This window comes from Neltuma alba, unplaced genomic scaffold, assembly GCF_004799145.2.
Source record: "Neltuma alba isolate B1F8T4 unplaced genomic scaffold, ASM479914v2 tig00011445_pilon, whole genome shotgun sequence".
NCBI classification, from domain to species: domain Eukaryota; kingdom Viridiplantae; phylum Streptophyta; class Magnoliopsida; order Fabales; family Fabaceae; genus Neltuma; species Neltuma alba.
In genome coordinates this window covers 83,283-96,452 of record NW_021636126.1, presented here as the reverse complement: position 1 = coordinate 96,452, position 13,170 = coordinate 83,283, and the positions used below count along the sequence as shown (strand labels likewise).

The 13,170-nt window shown below is 35.8% G+C and overlaps 1 protein-coding gene across 1 annotated transcript; it reads right to left on the bottom strand.

Annotated features, from left to right (window-relative positions):
• Window positions 1-271: 271 nt before the first annotated feature.
• LOC114713686 (uncharacterized) lies at window positions 272-4,118 on the bottom strand. Its single transcript, XM_028898358.1, has 5 exons — window positions 3,800-4,118; window positions 3,529-3,624; window positions 2,872-2,967; window positions 2,584-2,766; window positions 272-588 (listed from the first exon to the last, which is right to left on the bottom strand). Exons 1-5 carry the CDS (start codon window positions 4,116-4,118, stop codon window positions 272-274), a joined length of 1,011 nt encoding a protein of 336 aa, XP_028754191.1.
• Between the last annotated feature and the right edge of the window lie 9,052 nt (window positions 4,119-13,170).

Genomic DNA, 13,170 nt, shown 5'->3' with positions numbered 1-13,170 from the left:
CGAAATCATGAACTTTCGTAACAATATAGGGTCCATCCCAGCTCATCTTAGACTTACCCTTCTTGAATTTAAACTGAGCTTGATACCTCAACACCTTATCACCCTCCTTCAACTGCTTCCTCAAGATATTGGTATCGTGAACAAGCTTGGTTTTCTACTTGTAAATGTTTGAGTTGTTGTATGTATCTAACCGTATTTCTTCAAGTTCTTGAATTTGAAGGAGTTGGTTTAGGCCAGCTTCCTCCAAATTGGCATTATAGCTTTTAACCGTCTAGTATGATCTGTGTTCTAGCTCCACTGAAATGTGATAGGACTTCCCATAGATGATCCGGTATGAAGACATTCCTATTGGCATCTTGTAGGCAGTGCGGTAGGCCCACAGTGCATCATCTTGCTGTAAGCTCCAGTCTTTGTTAGAAGGCTTGACAATCCATTCCAGGATGCGTTTAATCTCTCTATTAGATACCTCAGCCAGGCCATTGGTTTGCAGGTGGTATAGGGCGGCCACTCCGTGGGAAACCCCATATTTAGCCAACAAGTTGTTGAGTAGCTTGTTGTAGAAGTGGGTTCCTTGATCACTATTAGTACCTTAGGTACTCCAAATCTACTGAAGATGGTAGACTTCAAAAATTTAGAACTGTAGGTGCATCATCCTTTTGCGTGGGAATGGTTTCTCCCTACCTAGAGAGATAATCTACAGCTAGGAGGATGTAGGTGTAATCGTAAGAAGGTAGAAAGGGGCCTATAAATCTATTCCCCAAGCATCAAAGTTCACGCAAAATAGGATGGGCCACTGTGGCATTTCATTCCTTCTACTAACCCCCCCCAAATCGTTGGCATTATCATATGTCTTACAAAAAGTGAATGCGTCTCTAAACAGGGTGGGCCAATAAAAACCTGTATCTAGCACCTTCCTGACTATTTTTTGAGCATTAAAGTGCCTCCCATATAAGGTATCATGGCAAGCTTCCAAGACGGCTTGAGCCTCCACTTCAGGAGTACACCGTCTAATCACTTGGTCAACACATATTCTCCATAAATGTGGTAGGTCCCAAATATAGTAGGAAGCTTCGCTCTTAAGCTTTTGAGCTTGCAAAGTAGTCAGGTGAGAAGGGATTAGACCAGTAGCAAGATCGTTAACTAAGTGAGCAAACCATGGTTGAGAAACAGCTAATGCACATAAAGGCTGGTCAGGGAAGGAATAACAAATAATGCCAAAATCTAATACTCCCCTTGTCTTTAGTGGTAGCCTGCTTAAGTGATCTGCTACATAGTTGACATTGTCAGCTTGATCTTTCACTTCCATATCAAATTCTTGTAGCAACAACATCCACCTCAAAAGCCTCGGCTTCGATTAAGGTTTGTGGAAGAGATATTTCACTGCTGCGTGATCTATAAATACAACCACCTTAGAATTTATGAGATAGGGTCTAATCTTATCAAGTGCAAAAACAATTGCAAACAATTCCTTTTCAGTAGTGGTGTAGTTTTTCTAAGCTGTATCTAGAGTTTTAGAGGCATAAGCAATCACTTTAGAAATAGAATTCTCCCTTTGACCCAACATTGCCCGACACTCAAGGTTGAAGCATCACAATAAATTTAGAAAGGCAAATCCCAATTAGGAGAGGTCAAAATCGGAGGAGTAACTAGCCTATTCCTCAGTTCTTCAAAAGCAAGCTCACATGCATGGTCAAATTGAAAATTGACATCCTTTTACAGCAGTTTAGAAAGAGGTAAAGCAATTTTACTAAAATCCTTGATGAACCTTCTATAGAACCCCACATGTCCTAAAAGAGCCTCAACTCTTTCAAGTTGGTAGGGTAGGGTAAAAAAGATATCACCTCCACTTTGGCTTTATCAACCTCTATTCCTTTTTCAGAGATCAAATATCCTAACACAATGCCTTGGTTAGCCATAAAATGGCATTTCTCATAATTCAAAGCTAGCTTCTTCTCAATACATCGTGCCAAGATTTTGTCAAGACTTTTTAAGCAATCTTCAAAAGAATTCCCATAAACAGTAAAATCATCCATGAACAAATCCATGCATTTTTCATAAATTCAGCAAAAATGGATAGCATACAGCATTGGAATGTGCTAGGGGCATTGTAAAGACCAAAGGGCATTCTTTTATAAGCATAGGTTCCAAAAAGACAAGTGAAAGTGGTCTTATCTTGGTCCTTAAGGTCTATAAGAATTTGAAAGTATCCATAATATCCATCTAAGAAGCAGTAATGACTCTTCCCTACTAACTGTTCAAGCATTTGATCAACAAAGGGCAAGGAAAAGTGATCTTTCCTAGTGGCCTCATTCAGTTTCCTATAGTCAATGCAAACTTTCCATGAGTTTTGCACCCTATTTGGGATGAGTTTATTGTTCTTATTTTTAACTACTATGATTCCAATCTTTTTTTACATGACTTGTACCCGTGACACCTATTCGCTATCAGATATGGCATAAATAATTCCAACCCACAGAAGTTTATCTACTTCTTTCCTAACCATGTCAGAAATTAGAGGATTCAACCTCCTCTAGCTTTGTTTAATTGGCTTGGAATCCTTAGTCAGTAAAATCCTATGGGTACACATAGTAGAGTCAATTCCCTTTATGTCAGCTAATTGCCAACCCAAAGCCTCCCTATTTCTTCTAAGGACTCCTATTAGACTAGTCTCTTCATGTTCAGTTAAAGAACTAGAAATAATGACAGGCAGTTTGTTCTTAGGCTCAAGATAAGCATATTTGAGGTTGGGAGGTAAATCTTTCAATTCTAAAGTTGGGGTTAAAAATTAGAGGGAATTAGAGTAGGAAAAATCAACAGAGTTAGAAAAACTCCCCTTTATAGAACCTTGTGAAATGCACTCGCCAGCTTAACTTGGATTCACTATGCTTGCTTCAGTCCTATCAGATATTACACTAAGCTCGAGTTGGTTTACAGCAGTAACAACCTTAGGTTGGTTCACCTCTATAGCTGTATCATTATTGGAAATTAGATCATTCAAAAATCATAAGGTATGGGATGTAATTTTAGAATATGTATGAGTAGCAATTGAGTCAGAAAGTGTTGGCCATTTAACCAAAGTCTTCAAGACACGAGGTGGTGAAGCAATTGAAGTTTAAAGTTCAGGAGGTGAAACAGGGGGCTCAGGTCGCGACCTCACTTCATAGAGGCCACCCTCTCGACAGTTTAGGTCTGAAGTCACAACTTGAGAATCCTCAGGTCGCAACCACAACTCACAGAGGCTCATATCCTCAGATTTTACTCTAGTCTCAATACATATCACATCTTGAATACCTTCATCATTAGCTAACAAACCCTTTTCAAGGCCAACATTAGTTGTAAACACAGAGATGGAATCAAAACTTAATAGGAAAGAAAAGTCTCGAGAAATAAAAAGCATGCTATCAATCTCTAAAGAATTAATGCATGGCACCTCATCTCCACAAGGACTAGAAAATTAATAAACAAAGGAGAGAGAATTGAAATATTCATCATAAGCACTAAAAGACGAGTCAAGCTCATAAGATTCACATGATGGTGCAGCAGAAGAATCAATCAATTTAGGTGAATACATGTCATAACCATCATACATACGCAGCTCATGCTCATCCCTAGCTTGCTCAACAGCTAAATTAATAGCATTTAGACCCATAAATGCAGAATTATCAAAGGGGGTAATGCATGGCCTCATTCATATTAAAAGTCACAACATGATCCCCTACTTCCATTGTTATGTAGCTATGTTTCATGCTTATGATGGTTTTGGAAATTTACAAGAAAGGTCTTCTTAGAATCAAAGTACTTTCATTTGCAAGTTTATTGGACATGTCCAAAACATAGAAATCAATAAGGAATACTAGATCTTTAACTTGAACTAGAATATCTTCTATGATTCCCTTGGTGTGTCTAATAGACCTATCTGCTAATTGGAGTACTACGCTTATGTCTTTGATGCCACTTATCCCTAAAGCCAAGTAAACTAACCAAGGCATGACATTTATAGCAGCCCCTAAATCTAACAATACTCCCTTAATGTGAACCTTTCCTATGGTACAGGGGATGGTGTAAGATCCAGGACCTTGGCACTTAACCGGTAGTTCAGCTTTAAATAAGGATGACATATTGGCACTCACTTGAATTCTCTCAAGAGGCCTAAACCTTTACTTGTCATTACACAGTTCCTTTAATAGCTTAAAATATTTAGGGTTTCCTCTCAAGAATTAAATTATGGGTGTATTAATTTCCAGCTTGTTAAAAAGAGTGTAAGCATCAGTGGCAAACTCAGCATCAAACTTTTTTTTTACTAGAGAAATAAGCTTTAGTGAAAGGGAGATCTTTAGCATTTACCTCCTCACCTAAAAGCTTAAAGGCTCCTTGCATGCTTGTCTCTGCCTTGTCCTCTTTCTGTTTACCTTGTAAGCGGAGCTCTCCACAATGTTTTCATCTTCTAGTACAGCTTCTTAAATTACTTGGTCATGTGCTTGAGTTGGCTTCTCTTCTGGACCAGTCTGTGCTCTTGCCCTCTTCATGAGCTCTTCTTCTTGTGAGCTTTCAGACTTGCTAAATCTCATTAGGGAAAGCAGAGGGCTTGCTACATCTTGATCAACCTTAGTCCTGTTTACCCATTCACCCTCAAAGTGAACCTTCCTACTACTTCATTGGGTTATAGTATTGAGGCCCTTTAGGTTGATCACTGTATTGAAAGGAATGCTTCCCCCACTCTTAGCTTGTATGTCACTGACCGCATTAGACAGTTGGGTCAAATGACTAGTGATATCAGTGCTTTTCAATATAAGCTCCTCTAATTTCTTGTGCATGTCTGAGTTATCCTTCTGCATCCCTTGTAATATAGTGGTTATAGAGACGAATTTATCATCACTCTCCTTCATTTGCGCCTCTATGTTTGTCATCTGAGCAGCCATACTCTTTAAGAGTTGAGAAGTGTCATCCCCTTTCGGTGGTTGAGATACCATAGTGCTATGTGGAGTTGTTACTACTGCCCTTGAAGGATCTTGAAAGTTGCTCGATGAAGCTCTAATATTGTGAAATTGATTACCTTGGAACTGATTTGGTCTATTTGCTTCTCCTTCCCATTTAAAGTTTGGGTGGTCTCTCCAATCGAGATTGTAGGTATTTGAGTAGGGTCCCTTTTTTGATATTGCCTCTCTCCACCTTGGTACATTGCATTAACTTCTTCAACTGGCCTAGGGCAATTTGGTGTAGTATGCATAAGAGAGTCACAAACCCCACAACTCACAGCCACCAAAAGCAAGAGATTGTGGCTTGTTGGATCAGAGACTTTCAACAGTGTTTGCAAGCTTAGACATATCTTGCGCTAGCTGGATCCCTTTTAGCTTTGTGATCCCTTAGAACCCTTGAGCCTACATGTTGTCGGTTGAGAGCAAAAGTTCTTATTAACTCCCATATAGCTCGTGGTTCCATATTCTCTATGGATCCATTCGCAATAACATCCAAGACTTGGGCATCATAGGGCAACGATCCATTATAGAAATACTATACCAAGTGCTCCTTAAGGATTTGATGATTGGGGCACCAGGTAAGTATTTCTTGAAATCAGCTCCAGAATTTGAAGAATGACTTGAACGGTTCTCGCTTAGCTGCAGAAATCTCCTTTTGGGCAGCTAAGATCTTGGTGGAGGGGAAATACTTCTCCAAAAATGCTTTCTTCAAACTAGTCCATAACCCATAAGCATTGTCCACATAGAGCGGCAGGTTCATGTACCATTCTTTCACTTTTCCCTTTAAGGACAGGTAAAAAACCTTCCACATGACATCATTAATACTTGCCCCCACTAGCTTCATAGACAAGCACTGCATTTAAAGAGTCTGGAGATGAAGGTATAGGTTTTCTCCTACAAGACAGTGAAACTTGGCAATGATTGATCAATTAACCTTTAATTTCAAAATCTACATTAAAAGTAGGAAAATCACCGGTCATAGGTTCAAAATTCCCATCAAATTCAGTTAATTCCTTGATAGTTCTACCCATAGGTTGTCTAAGGATCCTATTCTAGCCATTATTCTCTCCCTACCCCTTATTAACACTGTTATTAGGTCTATTATGATTGGCATTCCTGTTTCCACTATTCGGAGGTATTTTAGCCATGATTTCCTCTTCTACTTCCTCACTCTCACTAGATGAGTGGGATTGATTTCGTAAAAGAAGTGAGCTATGAGATCCTATATGTCTACCTCTTCTACCTCTACATGCTCTAGGCATGCACAATTACTCAAAATCAAGCATAAAATAGAGTGAAAGAGAAAAGTAGTGTCAAAACTTCAATATTTACCAAGTATATATTTCAAAACTGAGGCAAACTCAATGATTTCAAATAATGCTTAGTGAGTTTGAGGTGTATGAGGTGCTATATACCCTCAAAGTATGTGTAGACAACAAAGATATGCAAAAGAGTAAGTTTGGACACTAAAAAAAATTTTTAGTGCAAAACCAACTCAGGTCGCGACTTTAATTATCCAAGTCTCGATTTGAATTATCTAGGTCGTGACTTGAGGTCACAGAGAGCACCCCTAAATGAAGAAGGAACTGAGGTCGCGATGTGAAAGAGTTCAAGTCGCAACTTCATAACCGAGAGTAGCACTAGAAAATAGAAGGCTGAGGTCGCAACAAGCCATAAGTCAGGTCGCCACTTCAAGTCACAGAGAGCTACTTTCGTAAAACCTTTAAAAAATTCACTAAGTTTTTTAACCAGATGCTTAATAAACTATGCACAGAGTTCAAAATTTCAAGCAATTGGCCAAAGCACTCAGGATCAAGTCATGATAAAATGTAAAATGCTGTGCAAGAATGTAAATGCGAAAGTATAGAAAAGCAAGATATTTGTTTCTATTTACAAAAAATTTTTATGTTATGAAATACATAAGCTAAATTTAAAAACTAAAACTCAACAAGAATCAATCGAATCACAATGGAATGAAAAACCAATTACTAGGGAACCAATTTCTTGGCTCCACAGCAACGGCGCCATTGATCAGACCAAGATGTTGCCTTTCCAGATCGTAAAAAATTGTGATTGCACCAAATAATATAGTATAGGGTGCAACCAATCGTTCTTCTCAAGGAGCGCTTTATTAGAAAACAACCTAGTCTAAATTGGTAATAAAAAACATGATGATTTAGGTAAAGAAAAAGGGGTTTCCAACTGTTTAAGGGTAGTGCAATAAATGTAAAGTGCAGAGAATTAAATGTTTTTGGTATTTTAATTGAATGAAGAAATGTTTTGGATTAAAAGGGAATTATGGTGACGTAGTCTCTTCATGATAAAAAACTCAGCTATCACTACTCTTTAAAATGAATGGGAGTTTTAGAAAGTCTTTAAGTCTGAAGAAAACCTTAAGTAATCCTTTGGGTCTAATGTCTTAATTAATGAAAACTCACTTTAATCAAAGTTAATTAACATCTCTTAAAACATTGTTAGTGTCACATCTGGCAATAGGGTGATTAGGAATAAGGAACATTCCCAAGAAATTATAAGAGATTATGGAATTAAAAGAAGACCCTCAAGTATCCAAGATTTTTTCTAATTCCTTTAAAAAGTGGAAAAATCACTAAAGAGAAGGAAATTAGTTTTTCTTTTTATTTAATTATTGGGAAATTAATTTTGAGACAAAGAGGGCAAATTGGGAAGATAAAAATAAGGAGAATAGATTATGGATCTGACAAAAAAAATTACAGAGGCCAAAATACTGTAATTATAGAAAAGAAATTAAACCTAAAGTCAAAGTACACCGATAAAGCAAAACTAGAGTCTTACACATTAAGCCATATGTCAGGCCCTTAATGGAGAGGATTTAAACTTGCCAAGTGTCACTTCTCAAATGGAGAGGATGTTGACTTTTGATCACTAATTCGGCCAAAGAGGGAAAAGAGAGAAAAAGAGAGAGCTTGAAGAGGATTTAAGGGAAAAACTACCAACTTGGATCAAGTAAGCTTGGAGTTAAGGTTAGTGGATGATTTTACATTATTCCTTGCTTGTTTCCCTTGAGTTGTATGGTTGAAATTTCTGGTTTTCTTCCTTCTTAAGTGCTAGCCTCAATGTATAATAAGTAAGGGAGGAAGTTTTGTTGTTCAAACTTGTTAAAACACTTTAAAGCATGATATATCCTAGTGGTTACAAGTGGTTGTAGGTTGTTTTTGAAGTGTTTTCTTTGATGTTTCTCTTGAGGCTCAGTTTGGCCAAGAAAAAAGCTAGAACCTAGGACAATGTTGTAATGCTTCCATTGTGTTCAAAATGGAAATGGTGTAGGATAAACCTAAAGAACAAAGGTTGGAAGCATTAAAGCTAAAGTTGTAATTTTTAGAAAATGAACCATAGTGGTTTGGCCAAACTGAAACTAGAAGAAAGAGTTTTATTTTCTTAAATCCAAGCACAAATTTGAAATCTACATGAAAAACTATGTAGGACAAGGTCAAGATGGAATTTTTAGGGTTTACGGAAATAAACTAAAAATTTAAAGAACAAAGGTGGAAGCTTTAAGGGACAAAGGTTGTCCTTGAGCTTTGTTGTTGATTTTTATACACAATGGTTGATGATTCTTGCTACCCTTTTTATGAATTTCCATGCTAGGGTTTGGCATTTGTGGAAACAAGAAAGAAGAACAAGAAAATCAAAGAGCATTGGATTAAGGTAGTGGGATTTAATTAGCCATTAATGTTAACTTTGCATTGTTATTTATGGCATGAATGCTTGCTATTATATGGTTAAACTATGATGTTTGTGATATGGTTACTCCTTTTATTTGTTGCCATGGCCTTGCATGTTGAGGTTGCCTATTTATAAGAAGATTAGTTCTCCTATGATAGCTAATGCTGAAATGCTTTATAATGATGCATGTTGATGTTTTGGTTGATTGATCTTGCTACTGGGATTTCTTAAAATCTCATCCCCCAAATACAATCTAATATTTTAGGGCCTGAAACTTCCAAGAGCAAGCTACAAATTGAAGGTTAAATTATGGTGTCACATCATAAAAATTTGTGGACTTTTGGTTATGTAAATATTCAGCTGGGCAGTGCTGTAAACCTACTAACACCACCAACTTTAAGAGACGTTTTGATTAAGTTTCCAAATGCTTTTAATCACAAAATTTGGCATGATTGTATATCATGTTCTGAGCTTCATTTTGATAGCTAACATGTTAAAAATGGACAACTACACAATTTGTAATGATTTTTCAAAGTTAAGGTTCAGAATCTAGAAAAAAGAGTTTTTGCCAAATGGATAGAGGTGACTTTCACGAAAACCTGACACTTTTTCAAATAGAATTGGTTCACAAGATTATTTATCCTTGAAAGAGAATTCAAAGAGCTTTTAATAAAATTTTGAATCACTCTATTTTGATTTTTCTCGATTAAGTTATTAATTTTTGAAATTGGACTAGAAAACTGGATTTTTACTTGATGAACAGTGAAAATCCGAAAATCAACATTTTTGGTATAAAACTGAGCCTAAGACCATCCAATGTGGTCTAAAATGGTTTTAATTGAACCCTAAGTCGATTCAATAGTAAGGTGTAACAGTTAGAAACCATTTAGAGTGTAGATAAACAGATGATGCAAATGTCCTCAAAAAGTCAATTGATAATCATTGAATACCAAGCACATAAATTAATCACCAGTGATCACTGATAATTAAATGAACACAATGATTCAAAATTGATATATATATATATGAATGATCTAGCATTAACAACATCAATCCAGATACATTCAACAGTTGAAACACAAGATTTACAATCATAAATCAAGTCTGGAACAGATGTAGAAATCCCTAAATCTAGAAATCTCTAACTCTCAAACACAAGTTTAGACAGATAACTCCCCTATTAGGTCCTTGAGCTTAAGCTTTGTCTCCCATCACCAAGAGGCTAAGGGTTTAGCCTCTCATGTCTTTAAATCGATCACAATCGCTCTAGAAATGAACAGCCACGGTTGATGGTTGGAAAAATGGAGAAGAAGATGGTTGAAGTGGTTTAATCAGTTCAAAATGCAACCATGCCAAAGCATCAATCCAAGAACTAATCCCAACCAAGAAAAGTCAATTGTTAAGCTCCAAAAATAGTGCAAATCTTATGCAAATTATTCCTTTCAATTCAAAAAACCTAAAAATCAAGAAAATTCCAAGAAAGAAACTTAATGAAAAATCTGGAAAATTCCAAAAAATAAAGAAAAATTGAAAAGGTGCCCAAAACAGAGAAATTTAGCCAAATTCTGTTAGGGCTAACAGTAAAGCTATTAGTCTTGTTTAAAATGCCCAAACCCTATAGGGAAGCAAAATTCAAAATTTTCTAGGCAAAAATTGTTTAATTCGAGCCACTACTACCAAAAAGAGAAAAAGAATTAATGTCCTTTCTTTGCATTTGTTTTTAAGAAAAGCAGACATAAAAAATAATTATACTCGTCTGTTTTTAAAAATATATGAAATACTCATTTTTTCTTCTATTTCAAAAAACAAATGGGAAAAATATTGCTTTCTTGTCCATTTTGAGAAAAGAGAGGGAAAAGCTATTTTTTTGGGGTTACAGTAATGGTTCCAGGGCATTAGTAGCCATCCTCTTTGATTGGCCGCATGTACTTCTTTCTCTCGACCAGACAACACTCTTGACTTGTCCTCTTGCATTCGCTGGCACACAGCACACACTCATGACCTCATCTTTTTCCCGTACTCATATTCAACTCCATTGCCTTACTCACCATTGTCCAATACCAAGGTCTCTATTGTATCGATACTAGATTTTCTTCATGTGTTTATCAGCTCAAGCTTTGGCGCTGGTTCCTAGAGTCTTCTACTATCCCTCTTTCAACTTGTTCCATTGTCTTGGTTGCTATTCAAGATCTCTCCTTTCCTTCCCATTCTCCTTTTTATGAAATTTGAGAGTATTTGGTCTCAGCCACAACTTGGAATTGACATTGGATGGATGAATTACAGTCAGAGGTGACTAAATTTGTTTGGCAGGTAGAGGTATTGTTCGGTAGGTTTCTTTTTAGGCTTGTTGCCCTTTTTTTCCTTTATTTGATTCTTTAGGGTTATCACCTCGTTCAATCAGCATGGTAGAAATAGAGTTAGAGAGAGTTAAAAGGTGAGAAAAAAACTAAGAGGAGCAAGAGAGAGTGGTGAAGAAAGAGAAGAGGATTCATAACCCCTACCCTATATGGAAGCTTGGATTTGAGTTGAGGTGAGTCCCTTAAATTATTATGATTTTATTATCATTTTTTATGAACATTTTCATCTTTAAGTCTATGTGTTTTCCTCTGCTAAAATACCATGAAATGTTATATTTCTCTTCTTGCAGCAGATTTTAAAGCTTGTTTCTAAACTTTTGTAAGTGTTCTTTATATTTGACAATCAGATTCTGTCATTGTGGTTTGTTCCATGTGGAGTTATTTGTGTTGTTCATCTATGTCTTTGCTTATTTTTTCAATGGTTTTAGTCTCTTGTTCTTGGATGATTTGTGTAGTTGGTATTGTTTATTTGTGACATGTTTGCTTTCAAAAATTTAACTAATACATATAGTGTACGACATTTGTCTGACTTGCTTTTTTTTAATTAGAAAAAGAGATTTATTGTAGAATTTCAGGCAATCAACTAAAAGTCCAAAACTTGTTTCAATACTATTTTCATTACCTCTTCGAATTGTTGGGTAAGATTGTTGTTTTGGATGTTATGATGAGTACTTTAATGAAAGGGGAGAAGAAAGTAGGATTGAAAAAAAATGAGTTTCTCGTGTCTTCATTCTTTTTAGCTATTTATCTTCCCTAACATTGCTCTTTCCACCATTTCCCAAACCATTACAGGGATAAAAAATACTCTGTAGTTAACGCAGCTATTACCTTAACTCATCATATTGTTTTTGTTAATGAAAGGTTTAATCACCTAGATATAGGTTGGATCTTGCTTTTGGTTTCCCGACTTGTAATTCTTTTGGCTTCTTGAAGCTTGTACATATCTTTTGATTAATGAGAAACTCCTTTTCATTGAAAAAATAATGTTAATTTCTTTTAAGTTAATATGATTATTACTCTTTTTGATTTGCTAAAAATGAAAATTACTAGTAGTATAGCACTATATTTGTTAAAAAGACAATGTTTTGAATTATCACTACACAATCATTATTGAATGTTCATCCATTGGTTGTGGTCCATGAACTTGGGTTATATCGATAGTTTCAAACTTGTCTTTTGACTTCTTCATTAGCTTCAATAAACTCATTCTTGGTAAGCAGAATTTTGTTCTTTAGTTTTATTGCTTTCGATTTCATCAAATTGATTATTATGGAGTTTATGGGATGGTAATATTGCTATAACAATATCTCAACTATAAGGTAATTGATTCTGCATTATATAGAAATTTGCAACATCCCTTGTGTTGTGATATGTGAATTTTATGTAAATATTTTTTGTGCTTTGCTTGCTTGAATTAGTCTTATTCCTATTATTTTTCATAGAAAAACAAATCAAGATAAAGGAAAAGTGATATGGGATATGCTTATACCACTAAAATTTTTATCGATACCTATGTTGACCAAATATTGAAAAGGAACGACAAGACACATTATTCACAAAGCCTATTTAGGACAATATCACAAAGATATTTAATGAAAAGAGTGGGAAATCTTATGATAAGAAATAACTAAAAAATAGATTCAATATATTGAGGAAAGATTGGAAGTTATGGGAGTTATTGATGTGTGGAGAGAGTGGCATAGGGTATGATGCTGCCACAATTACTGTGTTTGCCTTCGATGAGTAACAACAATGAAAACTATTGGTAACTATTTGTGTTCCTTAAGTTTTAATTTGGTTTAGACAAAGCTTGATTGTGGCTAATTCTATGAAACTAAACCTAAATTTCAGTTTAGACATCAAGGGTTGATGTTTGCATCTAACTTGATGAAAATATTCAAAGATGTTTTGGTTTCTACAGATGTACCATCTACCACAGAGGGAAAACTGACACAAAAGGCGAGGACAATGTTTATAGAGTTAGGCTAGAACAAGAAGAAAGGTCAAGAGATAGTAAAGATGAACATTTTGGTGTCACACCAATAGCTAGTGTAGGACTAACAAATTACTTGGCTGGTTGTAACTTAAACATCCCTGTAGCTAGTAGACTAAGTGGTTCAAGAAGCTATGGA